The sequence below is a fragment of the Dermacentor albipictus genome, chromosome 4, assembly GCF_038994185.2.
Source record: "Dermacentor albipictus isolate Rhodes 1998 colony chromosome 4, USDA_Dalb.pri_finalv2, whole genome shotgun sequence".
NCBI lineage: Eukaryota > Metazoa > Arthropoda > Arachnida > Ixodida > Ixodidae > Dermacentor > Dermacentor albipictus.
In genome coordinates, this window is record NC_091824.1 from 33212124 (window position 1) to 33234652 (window position 22529).

The following is a 22529-nucleotide window of genomic DNA, read 5'->3' on the forward strand; positions in this document are numbered from 1 at the left end:
TGCAAGGAGGTAATAAAAAGAAATTACCTTTTTTTAAACCTAAGCAAGGACCTTACTGAGATCATCTATATATATATATATATATATATATATATATAAAATATTGCATATAGTTTCTATAGTGTTGTATAGTAAGCTTCCACTAAGCAAGGAAGTTATAAAAATAAATTCTGGAGAGACAGCCCTTGCAACTCTTACCAGCAAAGGTGAAGCCATTGCTTGCCCCTACTTCATCCTCGAAAGCGTGCTGAACTGCACGGAGGAAAGTCACTGTTCAACTGCTCTTAATCTGTTAATATAAATTTTAGACTAATTGGAAAATAATAAAGTGTTGTGTTGTTCAGGCTGAAATATTGCCATGGGCTGAGTAGTGGCACCCTTATCTCTCATACAAGTAACCAAGACCTACAAGCTACATTCTAAAACAAGCAACACAGACAGGCACATATAGAAATTGGCCTTTCGAAAGTCATTGTAACTAAGAAGAAAGTGCTACCCGCCGTGGTTGCTCAGTGGCTGTGGTGTTGGCCGGCTGAGCACGAGGTCACGGGATCGTAACGCGGCCACGGCGGCCGCATTTCGATAAGGGCGAAATGCGAAAACATCCGTGTACTGTTGCGTTCTCCGGGGTAACGTACCCCACCGCTGCCGAGCTGTTGCGACGCCTGTCTATCGAAGCTCGACCGACATTACTATTGGGTAGCGTGGCATTGTCGGCGTGCTGCAGGCGTCCGGTAGACCATGGCGACCAGGCAAGGACGAGACAATTTCTAATGCGAAACTTGCACGGTTTAGTCAATGGTTGCTGAAAAATGAGAAGAAGAGAATGAAGCTCAAAGTACCTTGCGGGGCCCTCTAAATAGGCCCACTAAAGTCGTAGGCGGGATCTTGCTCACGTCAACGTCACGTGATATGCACTGACTTCCACTGCGCTTGGCGGCGGCACCCACTCACGCGGCGACCTTTCACGAGCCCGCCTCCGGAGGTGGCAACTAGCAGGTCCGGGATCGTAGCCGCTTATCCTTTCTTCTAGGCGGCGTTGGTTCGCGGAAGTTCTCCTGTAGAGTTTGCCAGTTCGTGGAAAGGGCGTCTGGTTGTGGACAGGATTGACAAAAATCGCAAATTTTCTGAAAACGAAACTATCAAGTTTACAACTCTGTGACTCAGCAATGAAAAATGATATCACGGTTCTGTGAATTGCGCCACATAGTACATCTAAAGCGGACAAAACTGATATGTCACGCGGGATTCTAAAAAATTTTAGTAATATGGAAATACAGCTTCTGCAGGATTCTTGCGCACAACGTAACAAATTAATGTAATATATAAATTGACGTATCGAATATCTCCGCTTTGAATGATCTAATGGGTGCCGCTATTCTCAATGCACAGCTATTAATATGTGCTTGGCGCACCGGACGGCGCGAGACATGACCCGCCGCGCCGAACAGGGCAACGCCTCTCGCACGATAGCGAATGCTTCTCGAGCAGAACGGGACAGGCTCACAAGATAAACGACATCACCAGTGCATATTTGAACGCCAGGAGGATATACCCACCGCCGAGTCCTAAATTGAACAGGAGGCAGGCCGTCGCCTGGCGACAACTCCAGACAAACACATTCCCTAATCCATTCCGTCTCAAACGTATCTTCCCAGATAAGCATCAGGATGACACGTGCAAATTGTGCCAGGAAGGACCAGCAACACTCATACACATGCTGTGGGAGTGCAATGTAGTTACAGGAGAGATGGCCGTTACTCCGGAGACCCTGTCGTCGAGGTGGGCCGCCGCTCTGCGCAGCTCAGACCTCGGAATCCAGACGTGGGCAGTCCAGCAAGCCCGTGAGGTGGCATTGAGGCAGGGCCTTGACGTTCCTCCGTGGGAGACCTGAGCCCGGGTCGCGTTAAACCTTGCCGGACGTACAAGAAAGTTGTATCCATCCATCCATCCATTCTATTTTTTTCGAGCTTTTGAATTTGTGAAAATTATTTCAACAAAATTCAGGCCCTAAATCAAAACTGTGCTATTAACAGTCACTATAACTTAACTTTCTGTCTCAAATGCAACAAATTTAATTAAAATCGGCCCAGGGGTTATCTCAGAAAAGGATTTTTTTACATGTATTTGAGTAGGCCGCGTCGGAGTTGTGCCCGAGTTAAAGCTCCTTCTTGAGCGTACTCCTAAATTTTGTAAGTGTCCCTTCTGCCATCTGTACTTGCGACGCGCGTTTTACTTCAACAGGGGATATGCTAGCTCCTGTGCACTACACGGCCCATCTTGTCCACGCTGTGGTAGCAGTGCATTTATGATCCCAGACAGCTACCGGTCACGCATTTATGACAGTCAAATTAGCCAAGAAAAAAGAAAGTATTTTGTCGCATAGCATACTGTAGACACATGTTTTTGGCGTGTTCAGATATAAAGAGCGTGCGCCATGCCCCAATCTCCTGCATTTGCTTTTTTTGGTTGCACTTCGCAATAAAATTCACCTACCGAACGCCCGAACTCTGCAACTGGTGCCAGCTCGAGGTTTTTTTTAACTTATGGGTTTTTAACTTTCGTTGTTCCAAAGGGCTTGAAAGTGTTCTGGGAAGTGTGCTGCTTAAGTGACAGAAGTGAAGACAGTTACAATAAATAAATAGCTACAGAATAATACAGTGCGTTCACAACATAAAGATGTAAAACGCGATTTTATTACACTACAGTACTCAAGGACAGTCTGCAGGGCATTTCGAATAGGTAATCCAATGTAGAGGTATTTTGCTTCCGTTACACTTAACCGAAAGTGTTCTGGGAAGTGTGCTGCTTAGGTGACAGAAGTGAAGACAGTTACAATATATGAATAGCTACAGAATAATACAGCGCGTTCACAACATAAAGATATAATACGCTATTTTATTACTCTCTGGTACTCAAGGACACTCAAAGACAGTTTGCAGGGCATCTCGAATAGGTAATCCAATGTAGAGGTCTTTTGCTTCCGTAACAATTGTAGCACAAGGTTCTCATACAACTTTTCTAAAGCTACTTATAAAAGCAACGAAAGGTTTCTTGTTAATAAGATGGATGGATGGATGCGAAACTTTAATATTGTTAATAAGATGCAATTTAAAAAAAATTCATAGGCAGCACCGAACCTTATTTCAAGCTCGCAAATACAGGGAATAAAAGTTGCTTTAAATCTTAATCATCAAGGCTGGTGCTCTACTGCCAAGTTTTCTCATGGAGCAGGGGTAGCGAAAAATTCACTGACATTTACGATACTCCCTAATGCGAAATTTTAGCGCAGCTCCTTGCGTGTTTCCATTTCACTTGTAAATAATTTGTATTATTATTATATAAGTACGCGGTTTATATTAAAAAGAGAAGGCTGTGAGTAGCGCGCTTTGTTTCCATAGAGACGGAGCGTGCTCCTCTGGTGCCATGTCGTATCCATCTCCACCGCACAGCCCGTCTTGTGCGGCACTAAGCTTTTATTCTCATGCTTTCGTTCCACCAACGACGAGAGCGGCCCTTCATTTCTGGGAAATCGTGTCCCCATTGTCAGCGCCGACAACATCCAAGGGACCGTCCACCGAGCTTTAGTCGTAGCCGCCCGCCATCGCCCCTTGCAGGAGCAGTGATCGCCGTCACACACGCTGGTACCGCGGACTGAACTCGGAAGCTGACGCCGCGGACGAGCGTAGCTCTCCCCACCTCACACCCTTCTGGCCCCTCTGGAAGCGCAGATGAGATCGCACACGTGGCTTCCTATCATGTGGCCGCCGGCAACTAGGCGCATGCGCAGACCACATCCCATCAGCTCCTCCTCCAATTTCCGCCTCATGCTTTCACTGTATCCTCCTCCTCCACTTTCCTCCTCTCGCTCTCCCCTTTCACCTCCCGCTGCGCATCGTGTTCGCTTTCATCTTCCGCTCTGCTCCTTCGCTCGGTTAGGAGGCACGACGCTGAGGCACGCCGACGCTCAACGCAGGAACGGGCGCCTAATAGCTGCGCTCTAAATATATCCGTAGACTCTGAAATAGCCGACCCCGTCTCCGATTATTCCATACGGGGTACCATGGCAACGATGAACCCTGCTGTCCCGATGTCGCGTCTCCAAGTCCGGCCGTCTCGACTGGAGGAAATTAATTGACCGACTCGCTCAGTCCGTCACTGCACTGCAGGCATGCCCCCCTCATTTCCTCGTCTGGATTATTGCGAGCACGATAGCCGTTCGCGTTTTCGCTCCTTCTCCCATTCTACCCTTCGTAGCGGCTGATACTACTGGTAACACAGCAACTTCGGCGGCGACGGTACGTATCTGGCACATCCTAGCGTGAGATTTTCATGCTGTGAAACCGAAAGTATGGAACCGCAACGTTCTTCTGTCCCTGCACCCAGCTTTCCTCCTTTCTGGCTTTCATCCACCATTCACTCGCCAATGCACACTTTGTTATAGCGCACCTAACCTCGGTCCCTATAGTATCGATTCAATCAAATATTTCAGTTGCGAGTCGCACTGCAGCCCATTCCCTTTTCTTTTGTGTTCTGTTTGGCGCCCAGTACACTAAGAGGGTTCTTAGCGGAGTGCTGTCGTTATACGTGCACGGGAAACTGGTTTTATCTTGCGTGCAGTTCCCTACTTAGGTATGAATGAGGACGGCTCATGATGGCAGGAAGAAATTTAAAACGATATAATTATTTTAAAGTTTACGAAGACAACGCACAGCTGTCGAAGTGGTCGTCCTGTAAAGGCAGATAATTGAACTGGCCCCATAATCTTTGCTATCAGATGGCCGTGCTGTTAAAATTTCTTCTCATGTTTACGTGCAAAAGCCAAAATATGAGGCATGCCGTAGTAGGGGCTTCAGACTCAATTTGACTCTATGGTGTCCTTTAACGTGCTCCTAAATCTAGGTGCACGAGTGTTTTTTCTATTATGCTGCTATTGGAGGGCAATGGTGGGGCTGGGGTAGAGTATCCACGACTTACGCAACACCATAGACGCCAAGCGTCCGCGGCGGCTCTGGGCATTGCTGCATTAGCAAGCTTGTCCCGCAACAATAGTGGATTAACAGAAGTGAGCTGTTCTGTTTGGCTGCAGAATTTCAAATTCATTTATGCTTTCGGTCCTCGCACTTGCGAGATATTGGCAAGAATCAGCACTGTGGGATCTTTCCTTATCTTTGCGAGCGAAAGCACTTACTCGGTAATTCGTTCAGGTCGTCTATATAGCTGAGGTTGCTCGCTTAAAGTTGACAATATTCTCTCGGGTTCACAAAACAAGTGCCCGACTGAGACAGAGACAAAAAGCGAAGGGATGTGAGGGTAACTCAAAGTGGGGCCACGACTTAAATTGTGTTTTTACTTGCGATTCAGAAATCAGATGCTTGGCAATGATTTCACCTTAGACCGAAGGGAGTAGAGGTTTCTTTACGAGGTGATAGGGGTGACGACTACCTCGACTTGACGTTTTTATGTCACCTGAATATTAACCGACGTTTCAGGCGCGTTGCATGCTTATGAAAGTATTCCTCGCCATCTGATTTGTAGGAGGACTGCACCGAAATACTGACCGGAACGTTGCACCCGGGACGATGGAATCAAGTTCGCTGCAATGCGAAGAGGATGCACGTCTGTGAAAAAAAACGAGGTGGGAGGTTTTCGCAGATTGCTAATGTCTGATAATTCGTGCGTATTGTCATGCTTTAAACGTTACTCGGTCAGCCAATTGAGAACGAAATTCTCCACGCATGTAGCTCCATCTGCTACTTCTGGAAGTCGCTTCGAACGAAAGCGCAGTGAGGCGAGAAACAGCGATATCACTTCTTCGTACAATCTGAATGTGCGGAAAGCGAAAAATGCACGACTAAAGGAGATACCGCACAAATGAACGATTTCAAACATTTTATTTAATGCACATAGCCAGCATAAGCGTGAACTTTTCTGCCAGGAGAAAACCGCGAATGAACGCTTTAAGAAATGAAACGAAAAACGAACAAGCAACCGTACTGTGGGAAAACCCAGTAAATCACATGTCACACCCCACGCTACATGCAAGTTCTTATTAGAAGAATGCAACCAAAGCGTGGCTGACGTAAGTTATTCAGTGCAGATGATTACGCATTTCTTCTGGTTGGTTCATGATTATGAGCAGAAAACAGCGCTAAACAACAGGACGGAAGAGAGGGCCACAGTGCAAAGCACTGACTAACAACCAAGTGGATTTGTCCTTTCAGTCAGCATGTATATACACGCTTACCACTCTATCAAAGCACAAACACAACAGAAAATTCAGAACGTGCATGAGCAATAAATGGCAATTTATGAGATAAGGAGGCTATCTCCTTCGGAAGAAGAGAAATGGAAGCGAAGCTTACACATACTTCGCCGCTATTGTGAATGCGAAAGGCTTGGGAAATAAGACATGTGCGGTCATCGCGGTATTTTGACATATAGGTCACATCTTTAAAAGACGGCTTGCAGCCACGTTCATTAGTTCGTCATTCTCTCATAGCGGTGGAGTGTGCATATATGCTGACTTAAAGAATAAAGACACTTGGTTGTTAGTCAGCGTCAGCACTGTAGTCTCGGTCTATCTCTTTGTCCTGGTGTTTAGCGCTGTTTCCTCCTCGTTATTCAGTGCGTTCTTATAAAGGTGGTTTTGGAAAGCGTGAGTGCATTGTGTTTGTAATATCTAATCGATAGGTTCATGCTTCTTCCCTAAAATGATTATTTCGCCTCATACACTCGTGAAGATTGAAAATACCTACATTTTCCAAGTTGCCATAGGTTCTCCTAATTTACTATCCACACTTGCTGATTTGTCTCATCACACGTCCGCCTGATCGCCCTTTTCAAGAAGAAGCGTTATAGCGGAGCTAACTACATTTTCATTTTCCCCACATATCTGAGACAATGTGATGCTTTCACTAGATAACTGCCGAAACATTTTGAATTACACCTATTGCAGTTTAATCAAGAGGGAGCGCTAAGATTTATGGATGTTTTAAAAAAATGAAAAAAAGACGAGAAATGAATTAGTTTACGACCTAAATTTTGTTAACCTTGACTGCCAAATAAAGCTGAATCTCAAATAAATTTAAGTACATTGTTTTTAGCTGCGTAACTCGGTTTCCAAAAAGATATGACTGTTAAAATGGGTTTGTTATTTAGTGTAGTGCGTAGAATATATGTATATTCAACAGTTTTGGTAAAATTCTTATTTTGTTCAACAAAAGTCCTAGTTATTGCAGTTAAGAACAACGGAACATATATAGGTGCTGTTCGCTTTCCAACGCCACAATAGATGCCACTTGCAAAATTGGGACATGTGTTTTCTTATTGTATTAGGTGAGACCTGGACGTTTCCTCTTTAAAAGATCTGGCATACCAATCTTTTGTTTAGAAATTATTTTGAATAAACATCAGCTCCCACTAATCGATAAAATTATACATTAAATTTAAATTTTGAAACTCTGACGCCCTGGAAAGCTCTGATTCTAAGTATTTCACACTGTTCTCCAGTAGAAACTTATTTTTTATTCTTAGAAGTTCAAAAAAAAAAGAGAGAGAAGCGGTTTTAGAAAAGCTCCGCTGTCACCGAGTCGATTGCAGTGTGTAATGTCGCATAAGAAAACAACAGGCACGTACCCAGGGGGGGGCCCGGGGGGGCCCGGGCCCCCCCCGAAATCAAGTGGCATACCCCCCCCCCCCTCCCCGCCCACGCCACCACTCCTCACACATTCCTAAAGCGCCGCCAGATTCATGTTGAGACTTGGCAGCTGTTCATCGGTCAGCCTTATGCTGCCTTTTTCACTCCTTTTAGATGGCGGTAGTTATCGGCATCTCTTGTAATGTGAAGGGCAGTTTTCTCATAGATTCCGCACCCGCGAGATTAACTCGAGATGCGTTCAGTTGTCACCATCTATTCAACCGTCACGCGCATAGCTGTTGCTTTTGTTAGTTCAACCTTCTTTGTTTAGGCTGATCCTGGGACCAGGAGAGGGATGCGGATGTTACTCAGCTGGTCTGTATACTCTCATGGAACGAGTTGCGGCCGGAGAAAACGCCAATTGCGTTTAACTTTTCCCTTTGCTTGATTATTTCCTTGAGTTACGGCTCGCCGCGACGCTGGCAGATGCCCGGAACCATATACACGTGATATGGGTTAGATAAGGTGGGAAATAAAATAATGTGAAAGAGCGTCCACCATGAAACCCTGCAATAACCCTTCAATCCATAAGCAAGATGACTGTCGCCCGTTACCTCGTCTGTTTTTCCCTAATTGTATAGCACTTTTCGTGCAAAATTGGCAACTGGAAACAAAAATCGCAAGGAGTTAAGAAATTAAGTGATCTACTAAGGGAGAGAGCCAACGCAACAACCAAATATGTTAACCGTTGTTTATGAGAATATTTATGGATCAACATCTTTTTATTTAAAAAGGAAGTAGAGGAAACGCCGCCGGAAGTGCAGAATAATTACTTGCTTTGAATGACGCTTCTACAGTTATTGGTCGAACCACCTCACGTAGCCACTTCTCTGCTGTGCTTATGTGGGTGTTTTTCTAACCTGTCTCGGTGAGCGCAGTACGTCTAGAATCGCAGAGTCCTGCGCTCTACGCGGTTGTATGGGACTGGTGGCCGCACAGCGTTACGCAATTCGCGGAACTGTCAAAACTGATCCACAAGGCAAAAATAACTGATATTCGAAACTATAACATGAGAAAGACTGAAGAAGCCGTAAAAAAATTAACGCAGCCTGAAATCAGTAAAAAGGAAACCTGGCATAGGACAAACCATGATATATGCACTAAAAGATAAAAAGGATAATATCATAAGCAATCTCGAAGAGACACTAAAAGCAGCGGAAAAATTCTAAGCTGACTTGCATACAGTACCCAGGAGAGTCACGATACCTCACTTAGAAACAGTAATGAACAGGATACAGAAACTCTCCTATAACTAGCGATAAGGTCAGAAGGGCCCTGCAAGACATGAAACGATGAAGAGCGGGAGGAGAAGGTGGAATAACAGTCCATTTAATCCAAGATGGAGGAGACATAATGCTTGGAAAACTGGCGGCTCTTTATACGAAGTGTATATTGACTGCAATGGTCCCAGAAAACTGGAAGAATGCAGACATTATACTAATCCACAAAAAAGGAGACGTTAAAGAATTGAAAAATTATAGGACCATTAGCTTGCTCCCAGTATTATATAAGATATTTGCCAAAATAATCGCCAATAGAATAAGGGCAACGCTGGATTTTGTCAACCAAGGGAACAGGCTGGGTTCAGGGAGAGGTACCTTACAATGGCTCACATCCATGTCATCAATCAGGTTATCGTGAAATCTGCAGAGTACAATAAGCCTCTCTATGTGGCTTATATAGATTACGAAAATGCATTTGATTCAGTAGAGATACCAGCAGTCTAGAGGCACTACGTAATCAAGGACTACAGAACGCTTACGTAAAAAGCTTGAAAAATATTGCTACATGCGTGTGGTATTTGTTTGTTTGAATGAGGTGCGTGGGCGCCATCACTCCAGAAAAGAGGGGGGAGAACGAACTTGGCTCGCGCTGTGAATCTAAACGGTCAGCGCTGCAACCGTTGTTGTAAATATAATCTGTAAATAGTTTCTCGTCTTACTAACTCGTCCTTCGCCTAAGAATATATACAGAGGTTCTACAGCTACCTTAATTCTACACAAGAAAAGCAGGGAGATACCTATAGGGAAATGGGTCAGACAGGGAGACAATTTCTCCAAAGCTATTCACTGCGTGCTTAGAAGGATTCAAGCTATTAAACTGGGAAGGCTTAGGAGTAAAGATCGACGGCAAATATCTCAGCAACCTTCGGTTTCCCGATGACATTGTTCTATTCAACAACAATGCAGACGAGTTACAACAAGTGATTGGAGACCTTCACAGAGAGAGGATAAGAGTGGGGTTGAATACTAATATGCAGAAGATGACGATAATGATAAATTGCCGGGCAAAGGAACAAGAGATCAGGATCGCCAGTCGGCCACTAGAGACTGTGAAGGAGTACGTTTACCTAGGTCAATTAATCACAGGGAACCCTGATCATGAGAAGGAAATTCACAGAAGAATAAAAATAGGTTGGATCGCATACGGCAGACATTGCCAGCTTCTGACTGGAAGCTTACCATTATTATTGAAGAGTAAGGTGTGCAATCAGTGAATTTTGCCAGTGCTGACATATGGCCGGGCAGAGACTTAAGAATGAGGTCAGGACCGCGCAAAGGGCGATCGAACGAAGATTGATAGGCATAACGTTGAGAGAAAGAGAGCCGTTTGGATCAGAGAGCGAACGGGTATAGACGATATTCTAATTGACATCAAGAGGAAAAAATGTAGCTGCGCAGGTAATGTAATGCGCCGGTTAGATAACCGTTGGACGATTAGGGTTACAGAATGGGTACCAAGAGAAGGAAAACGCAATCGAGGACGACAAAACACTAAGTGGAGCGATGAAATTAGGAAATTCGCGGGCGCTAGTTGGAATCGGTTGGCGCAGGACAGGGGTAAATGGAGACCGCAGGGAGGGGCCTTCGTCCTGCAGTGGACAGGATGATGATGATGATGCTGATGGTGATGATGATGATGATGATGGAGGTGGTGGGCCCCCCCCGAAAAAAAATCCTGGGTACGTGCCTGGAAAACAACAATATCTTTCTCAACCTGGTTGCATTAAAGCTCATTCACACCCGCGACTGACAGGTTTCGCACGATGAAGTTGTCTGCAAAGCGACCAATCGCAAATTCTCGCAAATGCCCACTTCTCTCTGAAAGCGACTTTTCTGGGCCAGTCGCTCGCTGCTCGATTTTTCAGCCGCGCGACCGCGGTCGCAAAACTCCTAAAGCAATCAGCGCCGCGCCAAAGTTGTGTGAGCATGAGTTTTTATCTGCAGTCCTCGTGCGCCGCACCAAATACAAGGTCCACGCCACCATGGCAGGCTGCAGTAATGTAATTTAGCAGGATGCGTTGTTGGGCAAGTTGGTGCATTGTAATAGGAAACATTGGTTGCGCTTTCTAGACAATCACATGTAAGAAGACAGGACAGGTGCCTGTCCTGTCTTCTTACATGTGATTGTCTAGAAAGCGCAACCAATGTTTCCTATTAGTAATGCAATTGACGTCTTGGCTCCTGATGCTGGGGTGCAGCAGTTCCAGCAACGTGTCGAATGTACGCGGCAACATTCGTAGGAAGCCGAACAGCAGCAAAGCACGAAAATTACGCACCGATTCCCTCTCAACGCGAACTGGAAATTACAACTCACTCTCGATATTGCTCCTCGTCATGCGCGCGGAGTTCGAGCAGGAGGCGGCTTGCGTGGCCGGCCGCTTATCCCGAATGGCGGCACAGGCGCACCCGATAGCTTGGCTTTTTCTTCCGAGGCTTCCGCGCTGCCACAGCTGGCGCAACGCACGGCACAGCACTTCAGCACAGTGACGACGTCTTCTTGCTAGTTCGAGAGCAGCCGCGTTTCGAGCCAACAGCAACAAATTCCATGGTTCTTGCCTGAACGCGAAACCAACGAAGTGCTCGCGAACTGCGTAGATCCCTATAGCCCTCGCTGAGAACGATAATTAATCTCCGGAATCGCGACTTGCAGTTCGCACTCGCCCGGGCTTGCCGGTGTGAGCATCGGTCGCGTTCAGTCGCCTTTTGGTCGCCAGTCGCGAATGGTCGCGCGACCTCGTGAAGTCGCCGGTGCGACTGAACCTTTACTGTTGCATACGTCAGCAGTTCTGGACATGTCAGCGTGTGTTGCTGTTCGCAGACAGGTCGCTGCCTCCTCGGCCCTCGACAAAGAACAGTTCTCGATGCGAGCTGGCATTGCCCGGTTCCTTCGAGTACCGGCAGTCGTGCTACCGCATGGGTTCGTACCAGGACTGGGACCGCGCCTCGGAGAACTGTGAAGCCCAGGGAGGCCAGTTGGCCGACGTCCGCGATGTCTTCGAGGAGGCCTTCCTTTCCGTGAAGTTCAGTTTCCAAGGTGGCCTGTTTTGGATAGGTCTGCAGGACGCAAAGGTGAGTTGCAACGCATGGCGGTAAACGGCACTGCATGTTAGTTGTGCACATTAGACAGAAACTTCAGAAAAAAGTGAAGCACGAGTCAATTAGCAACTGATGAAGAAATGATAGGTGCAGTATGGAGAGACAGGAGTTCCATGCAACACATCCAGATGGTCTGTGTGTTTGAAAGAAAACGAATATCACCTGTGTTGTTTTGGAGATTAAGAAATATAGGCGGAGTTTAAGAAATAAGCTGTCATATATGTTACGTAGAGCTGATAACTGTCCATTTATGTCTAGAGCAATAGAAAACGTTGTGAAGGAGTGAAGACCCAGTCCGGACTAGTAGGCAATCAAAAAGAGGAATGAGATTAGAAAACTAGGATTGATTTGGATGATGCGAGACAGGGGTAGTTGAATGTTGCTGTGAGATTTTTTAAACTTTGTAGTGTTTCCTAATGGGGATGTGGTTGGTGGTGGTGATCGGGATGATAATAACCTCGGTTTTACAGGAGGCTTATGAGGGTGTTCGCAAATTGAAATTGAAGTCATGCGATTGATAATTTCATTGCTTTTGTCCACTACGTCAATTTTTCTTTAGGAGCAAACAGAATGCGCCCTCGTAATGGGATTGTTTGTATGCGCTACAGTGAAAGGCTTAGAATGCGAGATCCTCTCAACGTCCTTGTCTGTTTACAGGACAAGCAATGGCGCTCACCCGGTACGTGCAAACACAAACACCGACGTATTTGTTCGATTTATGGAAACTTCGCTCCTAAAAAAAACAAAAGATAACGAAAACACTTGGAGTCCTTTTTGGCTATATGGAGTCAAGACGGTTGTTCACCCGTCGCGGTGGCTTAGTGACTATGGTGTTGCGCTGCTAAGCACGAGGTCACGGGTTGAAATCCCGGCTGCGGCGTCCGCAGTTCGATCGGAGCGAAATGCAAAAACACCCGTGTCCCGTGTATTGGGGACACGTTAAAGATCTCCTGGTGGTCGAAATTCTTCCGGAGACCCCCACTATGGCGCGCCTCGTAGTCAAGTCGTGATTTTGGCACGTAATACTCCCGAATTTAAATTTAATCTGTTCTAACGGTTTCTCGCCGCCCCGGCCAAACTGGTGCTTCAATACTGCAACTTTTTCTATTTGACTTTTATGACAAGCTTACCAAGGAGCACAATGACTGATACGCATCATAATGTGAAGTTAGTGTTTCGTATACATATATTAGGTTGTTTACACGGTGTATGTATGTATCGTTATTGCGGCTTACCTGCTTCGTGATAATGACACAAGCCTTTCCCTTCATTTAATAAACCAATCATGCAGTAGCTTGCCTCGCACAAAGCTATGGTTCCTGAGCTGAAAGCAAAATAAATCGTTGCTCAACGTTTGAATGTTCATGCGGGATAAGTGCAGCTATCAAGGGAGGAATCAGATTCATGGCGGAGAGACCTTTTGTATAAGCTTCACTGACCGTGTCTGACCTTCCAGTGCACCACAAGAGGCTATGACAGACTCGGTGGAATTGAGGGCTTTTTGTTAATTTTTTCCCAACTGGATGTTTTTTTTCGCGTCCACCAAAAAGTTGGTAGATGGGCTTTCCGAACACATTTTTTTTCCTTGTGCTGTGCCTTTTGACTCAAATTGCAGTTTCGTTGTTACCAGTGTGTTTGTGAAGGCTCTAGGAATCGCCCGATATCCTACTTTCGACGTAAGGCAATTATTTCGACGTTTTCTGGAACTTGTTCGCCGGCGTCGGTGCGGTGGTGAGCTAAGCCTAGTGTTGCTCCGCGGCCGCCGGGATTGGCCCTGACCCCGGCGTCGAACCATACGACATGGCGCCCGAGATGGAGACGGCCACGTCTCCGACGACATCGAACCCTGGCTCGGTCAGATGTTTGTCGAGGTGCAAGGGGAAGAGATCTCTCCTGAGGAGTTCCACACTGGGATCGGCTGGTGGCAAGTATGCCAGCGCATAACAACCACGGCGAGCGAGGGCTCCACCACTCGCCAGTCGAAGCCTGAAACAAGAGACTACTTCAACCCCCGATAAAGGGAATGCTTTGTCCTATGCCAAGATTCAGGCCATCCGCATTGGGGACAAGATACACGTGCACGAGATAGGCGTGTACCAAACCACACCATATGGTACGGTCAAAGGGATCATTCGAGGCATTCCCATCGAAGATACTCCGACGGAGATTGACAGGAACGTTGTTAACTCAAGAAATCCATTAGAAAGAGGGGCGCAAAGAATTGGCAATACGACTACCGTGATTGTAGTTTTTGAAGGCCAAAAGATTTCAAATTATGTATGTTATGGCCTTGTGTTAACGAGGTGCAGTCTGTACCACAAGCATTTCGATTTCTGCAAACAATGCGGCAAAGTAGGCCACAGAAGAGAAGTTTGCCCTAACCCCAATATGAAAGTGTGCTTCGACTGTGGGGCCAAACCCTGTCGATGGCCACGAGTTTAACCCTAAATGCAAGCTCGGTGGGGGACAACACCCAACGGCCGATAGAGAAGGCAAGAACAAATACAAAACTCCCTACGTAGTAACGAAAAGGCGGTGGGAGCGCAAGATGGCAGAGCAGCGCGTACAGCAACAACTAGCACCCGGAGAGTTTCCTCCATTGCTGACGTCAGCAGGAGCGAGCGGCACAGCTAGTCGCCATGAGTCACGCTCGCGCGGGGACAACAGTGGAAGTCGAAACAGAAGCATGAGCCGCCGCCGCTGATCCCAATCCAAAGACAGAGTCGGCTGGGCAGACGCAGTAAAGTCGGAGGTAGCCAAGAGAGAGCAGCAATAACAGCAGCGTCAGCAGCGGCAATCACCACCATTGCAACGTGGCGGAGGAGAATTTAAAGATGAAAGTGAGGCGATGAAGGTAAAGCCCCTTAAACTTCGTAAAGTAGTGCCATGCTTTGAAGAATGCCGCTTCCTCCTCCAGCGCTCTGGCCGAAGCCGACGCCGCGTCGCCATTGGCCTAATGGCATCGCGTGGCCCCTTGCACCGGCTTCATTTGTTTACAGTCGCGGTTCAGTGGCATCTTTGCTCGAGAAGCGGCGCTTGTTGGCGGCATTCCATCCGTTCCTATTCTGTGTTGTTTTGATCTTGTGAACGCCTTGAAGGATGTTTTGTAGCATGTGCGACGTCGCTTCACGTCATTTTCTGTTACCATGGCCTGCTGCGCGTTTGGATGCCAGTATAGTTTTAGCAAAGGCAAGAATATGTTCGCGATACCGTCCGGTAAGCGCAACGGGTTAAGGAGAAAGGCATGGCTTCACCGAATCAGGAGGGAGAACTTCCGACCACCTTCCTCCGCACGACTATGTGATGTAAGTTGTGGCTCTCTCAGAGTACTGTATGTGCCAGGCTTGCGTATTGTGCTGCGGGCAATAACGTAGTAGATATTCCACAGCTCACTGTGCATGTTGTCATTTGTACGCACGCTTTAACATGATTTTTACGCAACGTCTGCTTTGCTTATATGCGCACTACGTGGTCGTGTTAGTCATATTTGGTGCGCTTAATCGTTTTGAACGCCAACCGGCTTGAGTTCGCGGGCATGCGAGGTTGCGTGCGATAATATGATTACAAAATTTTCAAGATTCAGAGCAGTCGTTTTGATAAAATTTCAGTCTCGATCATGAAAGCGCCTCAGGAGAGCAAATCTCTGCCTTTTGTGGTTACTTACTAGCCTTCTTTGGATAGACTAGCTTTGTTTGCCACATTTGTTCGTGTTCCTCGTTGGCGGTGGCCCGGTGGATTTGCGATACAGAGGCACCGATGAAAAGCGTGCGTGCTCTCCCGAAACCGTGTTACGCGGTGCGTTCGTCGTCGAGTGACCGCATCATAGGTAATTGAGACGTATGTGCTGATTCGCGTGAGCTTTAAAGTGTGCGAAGCTTAACATGCGGCGGTGGAGCACTCGCACAGAAAACGTGCCGTCGCCCGCCCGTTCCCTGGCTGGTTTAGTTGTCGTTCGTGCTTAGTCGTTTGCTCGTTCGTTCGCACGCTCGTTTAGTCGTTTGCTCGCTCGTTTAGTTCGCGCGCTCATATAGTCGTTCGCTTGCTCGTCTATGTCACTATTAGTTTCTACATTCACTATGCCTAATTGAGACGCGCTTGCTGTAGGACTCTTGTTGGTGCGTTTATTTACGCAATGAGACAATAAATGGCGCACACGGACTTGTGACTGCAAAGGCAAATCTGTAATGCATCAGTGTGAAAATAAACTGTTAACTTGCAACTCGAATGCCGTTTCATATCATTTTAACCCATGGATAAAACATTTCACTTGCCGCAATTTCGGCCGCATCATGGCGGGGGTTTCTTTGCGCGATCATGACTTCACTAATAGTCATGTCTCGCAAATGTTACTTCGAAGGGAGTGCAACCGTCCTCAATGCATGCACCTCAGTGCAACTCGGTTTGCGACAAGTACGTCACTTAGTAAACGGCCAAACCAACGCACGATGAAGTGTTATTCGTTATAAGTCATTAACCTGAAAGAAATTACTGAAGCCCACATTGGTCTTGTTTGAGATTGAGTCAAGCATTGTTATCGCGCTCCCACTTCGCGCACGAATGCTAAAAACTTATTTCCTCTTTTTGTGTACGCATATTCCCAACTCGATGATCGGTCGCGGTATTTCTGTCGACGTTGAAACACGAGAAACATAATAGCACCAGCGCCCACCTCTGAGCCTTTGCGCGCGCTTAGATTCGCAAGCACGCACGTTGGCGGCACTGTAGCTTGTAATACACTTTCGTACCTTCAGAGCAGTGATCTCCGTCAGCCTTTGTACGTCATAGCTGATACGCGCCGCGAATTCACATGGTAAGGTTGGCGCGGATTATTTATGCTGAGGGCTTGCTGGAAGCCAAGAGGTTGTCATTCGATGGTAAGCGTGTTATTTACAACCATTCGCAACAAGATCTTGCGACACGCCCTTGAAAAATGTTGCGTACCTTATTGTAGGGCACGCGATGCATTCGCAGTCGTCAACGCACAGCGTTAACACTCCTTCAGATACTTTTTAAAGAAATAGTTATAAAAAAATGAAACAAAAGCTGCCGATACCGAATTGGCATAAGCATCCGACAAGAAATTCTATGCTGTACACGAAGTTACGCGGAGCTGGAAAGCCAACGTGAACACCTAAAGAGCATTGCCTTTCTATGCGTGCATTCACTCTGCGAAAGGTCGTCTGCTGCACTCGAGCATCGTAGGCGGCGCCATGGTCGAGGAGGGCGCGTGAAAGAGAGGAGAAACGAGGAGGAGTGAAGGCGGAGGAGGAGAGTGGCACTACTTTATGAAGTTTCAGGGGCTTTAGATAAAGGCGCTTAGAGAAGCAAACGAAGCGTTGCGGAAGAAGGACACTGAACTAGAGGCGACATTCAATAAGCTCAATCAGGAAATGGCAGAGATCAAGAAAATGATGGTGGTCCAGCTACAGCAGCAGCAAGCACAGCAGTTATCGCCACCGCCACAGCAGATGGCAATGACCGAGGATGAAACAGAAGTAGCGGTGGACCCGAGGACAGAGAACGCGGCCGAGGTGGATCCGGCAGCCAAGAGAAGGGCAATTGAATATCTTAAAGAGCGTAGACTCAACGATAGGGTAGACAACCTTCAAGATAGGCTCAACCACTTTGAGGAGTATATTCGCGCGACGTTCACGAAGACAATCACCGACCGTTTCATAGCAATTGAACAGACGTGCCAGCAATTGGTTACGACAGTGCAGAATTTGGCGACGCAAATGGCTAACTTTCAGCAAACATGGATAGGACATCAACCACCGCAACCACAACAGCAGTGAAAGGCCTCCTGGCCTGGCATTTGAATTGCAATGGTTTTGCTGGGAAAAAAAGTTGTACTTCAGTAACACTTAGAACGAGTATCAAGAAAACCAAATATCATCATGTTGCAAGAGACCCTCATTGAGGAGACCAAGCTCTCAGGTTGCCGGTCGCACACGAGCCCGCCAAGCCTCCGGGCGGCGGCCGGCAGTAACGGCAGGGGAGTTTGCACCTTGAGAAAAGGCATCACGTACGTCGAGCACGAGTTGAGCAAAAGCACAATCGAGCACACCATGGTAGAGGTGGTTACCGGGGAAAAGCAGAAGGAAAGCACTTTTTTGATAAACGTATACAGTAGCCTGTCACACGGAAAGCCGAAATTCAAAGCACTGTTACACAAAGCGTGCAACATCGCGGGTCCCGACAGCAGGCTGGTAACCTACGGGGACTTTAACTCGCCGAATCAAGCCTGGGGTTATCCCAAAACATTGGCAAAGGGCAGGGACCTAATGCAAGATGTTACCGACTTGGTACTAAATCTAATCACCCACCCAGCATACCCTACAAGAATCGGCAACTCGATCACTCGTAACACAACGTCCGATCTCACTTTCGTCAGGGGTAACGGCGCTACGGTGTACTTTGCGGAACACGGGGCACGAGTTGGTCAGCGACCTTTACATTGTGGAGGTCGCTTTCCCGCTCGGTGTCAACGGCGAAGTCGGCGGAAGCTTTCGGAAACATAGACTTACGGATTGGGACGTGTTTCGAGGGTTGTTACCCGAGGATCAGGCAGACATTACAGACATTGAGGAGTTGTCAACCGATATTGTAAACAAGGTAGAAAAGGCCACCAAGGAAGTCGAGATGGACGAGCGTATCCACAGGGTCGACAGCCACCTGGCCCACCTCATCGCGGCCAAGCAGTCCATCCTGTCTAGGCGGAAGACGCAGCGGACAAACAGAAAGCTATGCAAGACGGTCGCCGAACTCAACCGCGAGATCGAGTCCCACAGTAGAGTGCTATGCATTCAGCAGTGGAATGAGGTTTGTAACGCAGCGGATGGCCATATGCACTGCGGTAAGACGTGGAATTTGCTGAGACATCTTTTAGATACGACAATGACCAAGTCTCACCAGCACCGCAACCAGGCCAAGATCGTCCACAGGCCGGTGACCAATCACGGGGACGACGAAGTGAAGAAACGCCTCGACGACAAGTACCTGCTGGTCACTCTCACAGAAATGCACCCGGACTACATAGGTGAAGCAAACGAGGGGCTAGATCGAGACATTGAAGTATGGGAAGTAAGGGCTGCCCTGCTCGATCTCAACAGCAAGTCCGCCGCTGGTCCCGACTGCGTTACGAACAGAGCGCTGAAGATCTTAACGAAGCGGCCATAGAGAGCCTCACGGCATGCTTCAACAATTGCTGGCGAGCCGGGTCACTGCCCTGGCAGTGGAAAGCAGCCAAGGCCATCTTGATTCCCAAGCCGGGCAAGCCACCCAACATTGAGAATCTCCGGCCGATCTCGCTTACGTCCTGTGTGGGCAAAGCGTTGGAGCATGTACTCCTGTACAGGTGGCGCGGTACTTGGAAGACTCGGGCTTTACCCAAACACCGTCATCGGGTTCCGAAACAAGCTCGGAACTCAGGACGCCATGATGCAACCGCAAAACGAAATCCTCGATGACACTACCAACACGGAAGACAAGCGAGCCATCTTGGGTTTGGACCTGCAGAGCGCTTTTGGTAAAGTGAGACTCTTCGATCCTGGCCCAGGTGTCGCGGCTAAACATGCCAAAGAGAACATATGTGTGCATCAAGGATTTTTTGACGGAGCGGACCACCGAGATTATCGCCGGTAACCTGCGGCTCCAAAAGAAGCAGCTCGGCAGTGTCGAGACCCCCTAGGGCTCGGTCATCTCGCCATTACTTTTCAACCTTGTAATGATATGGGTGGCCGAGCGGCCCTCGCGTGTCGCGGGGTCCGACACACCATCTTTACCGATGACATAACACTCTAGGTCCCAGGAGGAAGTGACGGACACATCGAGAATACATTCCAAGAGGCGGTTAACGCTATCGAGGAGCAGCTGGACGGGTCTGGGCTCTTCTGCTCTCTAAGCAAGTCTGAGCTGTTGGTGATTCCACCGAAAGGAGCAGCTAGGGAGAGGAAATGCAACGAACCTGCGAGAGAGCAAGAGACAGTAAACATCAAGACGAGCGGCGGTCACACGATCCCGGATGTCGAGAAGATCCGAGTGCTGGGGATGCTGAGTGAATGCAAATGAGTGAACCGTGAGACGGTCAACCGTGTCGCGACCAAAATCACCATGGCCATGCGCCTCATCAAGAGGGTCTCACACAGAACAGCAGGCATGAAGGAAGAAAGCCTCACCCGGCTAGTGGAATCCTACGTTATAAGCTACATTGCATACGTTTCTGCTTTCCAGAACTGGAGGCAGTGCGAGCGAAATAAGGTCAATGCGCTCATACGCAAAGAGTACAAGGCAGCTCTGGGACTTCCCGACTGCACAAGCACCGACAGGTTCCTGGCCCTGGGAGTGCATAACACCCCGGAAGAAATTGCCGAGGCGCAGAGAACCACCCACCTCGCACGGCTATCGGAAACAAGAACGGGCAAACAAGTGCTGCGTCTCCTAGGCCTGGGGCCAAAGGAAGGGGGACCCAAAAATACAGAAGTGCCTGTATCGGACGCAATTAGTAGAGGGCTACGGGAATGTCCGGTGCCAAGAAAGATGAACCCTGAGTTCCACAAAGAGCGGCGGGCGGCGAGGCCCAAGGCGCTCATCGATCTCGATGCCAAAGACAGGGGTGCCGTGTTTGTGGACACGGCAGAGTATCCAGATTACAGAAAGGCATTCGCCGCTGCAGTCGTCGGGGCATAGACCGGTGCAACGAAAACTGCAGTGAGTGTGCGGACTCGAGGGGCGGATCGAGCCGAGAAGGTGGCGATTTCCCTGGCCATGGCCGACCCCGAGTGCACGACTGTGATTCTAGGACGGCAGTGAGAAGTTACGCCAGAGCAAGGGTGTGTGGTGAAGCCGCGCGGGTGTTGCTTGCGGTCGATCTCGCGAGTGAAAATTGGTGTGTGATGATAAAGTGGTTTCCGGCGCACATGGGCAGTGATGTGTCAGATCGCAGCAACGCAAACCACAACGAGACGGCGAACGCGGCGGCGCAAGGACTACCCAACCGTGCCGCTGCTACTGCGGGCGACCCGTCGTGATGGTGGGAAACCAAGGACAGAATGACCTCCTACAACGAAATTGTGAAGGGGTAGACTAGAGGGATGGACTATGCCGCCACCTCAACCGGGCTTGACCCGTAAGGAAGCGGCGTTATACCGACAACTTCAGACGGGGTTGTTATTCACCCCGGTGCTAAGCAGGCACGTGTGTCCGATTGTTTATGTCACTTACCTGTGTTGTGTGTGCCGAAAGGAAAGAGCTACTGCAGCTCACACCCTTTGGGACTGTGCCAAAAACCCGCATGAATCTGCAACGATGACAATGACCCCGCCGCGGCTCCAGGCCATAACGAGGTGCTACGATTACGAGGTCCTAGCCCAGGCCGTCCAGCATATCTCCGCGGCCCTCGAAAGGCAACGACTGAGCGAAACCGGAGGGAGGCTCCCATCCCAAAAGAGGAGCAGGTGCGGTCGACCATAGGGAGTAGTGCGGCCACGGCCGGAGTAGCGACGCCACACGCGGGTATGCTGTCATGGCCGCATCACGGGGACGCCTCCCTTACAGGGGAAGGCTAATCGTTGTGCAGGCATTCCTGACGAAGTTGCTTCGCTCGCTCGCTCGCTCGACCAGTTACCGCCACATTTTAACGCGATAGCGTTAAGGAGCTCGTGTCGCAGAAAAGCCGGTGTCGTCGGCGTCGGTGTCGGTGTCCGCGGCGTTGACCGCGAGCGATAAATCACGGCAGGCACTTCATAAATAAAAAGCAACTTCCAAGATGGGCTGGGTGGGAATCGAACCAGGGTCTCCGGAGTGTGAGACGGAGACGCTACCACTCAGCCACGAGTTCGATGCTTGAAAGCGGTACAAACGCGCGTCTAGTGAACGCGGTGTTGCCTTAAAAACGTGCCGTAGAAAGTTATACTGCGGTGTATATCGGTAATTATAAGCCTGTAACTTACAGAAGTCGCATTTACACGATAGCGAAGTACGTTTCCGCTACATTTCTTCTGCGCTTACTGCACACGCAGAGCCATCTTGCGGCAAACACAGAAGACCCCCTCCTCTCAATGTACGGCGCTGCCCCGACAGGTGGCGCGCCATACGCGCATTGGGGCTGCGCGCGGTCCGGTTCCCTCTCCCCCGACTCCCTCTCCCCTGACGACGCTTCGCCGTGCTCCCACGCGGGTTGTAGAATCAAGCACCGTTCCTTTCTTTAGATTACTATCTATCCATCTCTCTGCCCGTGCCGATCACGACGTTTGGCTGGCGTAGATCGTTTCCCCCTCCGAGACACCGAGTTCTTTGGTTCGTTCCATTTGCTCAGGCGCACGTTTCGTTGCCGCGCCGAACGCTGCGTTGCTCGACGCTCTCTGTGTGATAGGTGGGCGCAAAGTCCGATGCGGGGCGCCTCGTAAGTGATCCCTGCGCCGTAGCGCATTGTCTTACACCCCTTGGCGGGT

At 48.6% G+C, this 22529-nt stretch overlaps 1 protein-coding gene across 1 annotated transcript in view; it reads left to right on the forward strand.

Moving 5' to 3' along the window:
• LOC135900132 (macrophage mannose receptor 1-like) overlaps window positions 1-22529 on the forward strand; it is a 117565-nt gene that overhangs the window by 30349 nt on the left and 64687 nt on the right. The window contains exons 5-6 of the mRNA XM_065429569.2: window positions 5539-5638; window positions 11801-12051. Coding sequence (XP_065285641.2) covers window positions 5539-5638; window positions 11801-12051 — 351 coding nt within the window. The remainder of the gene's footprint in view (window positions 1-5538; window positions 5639-11800; window positions 12052-22529) is intronic.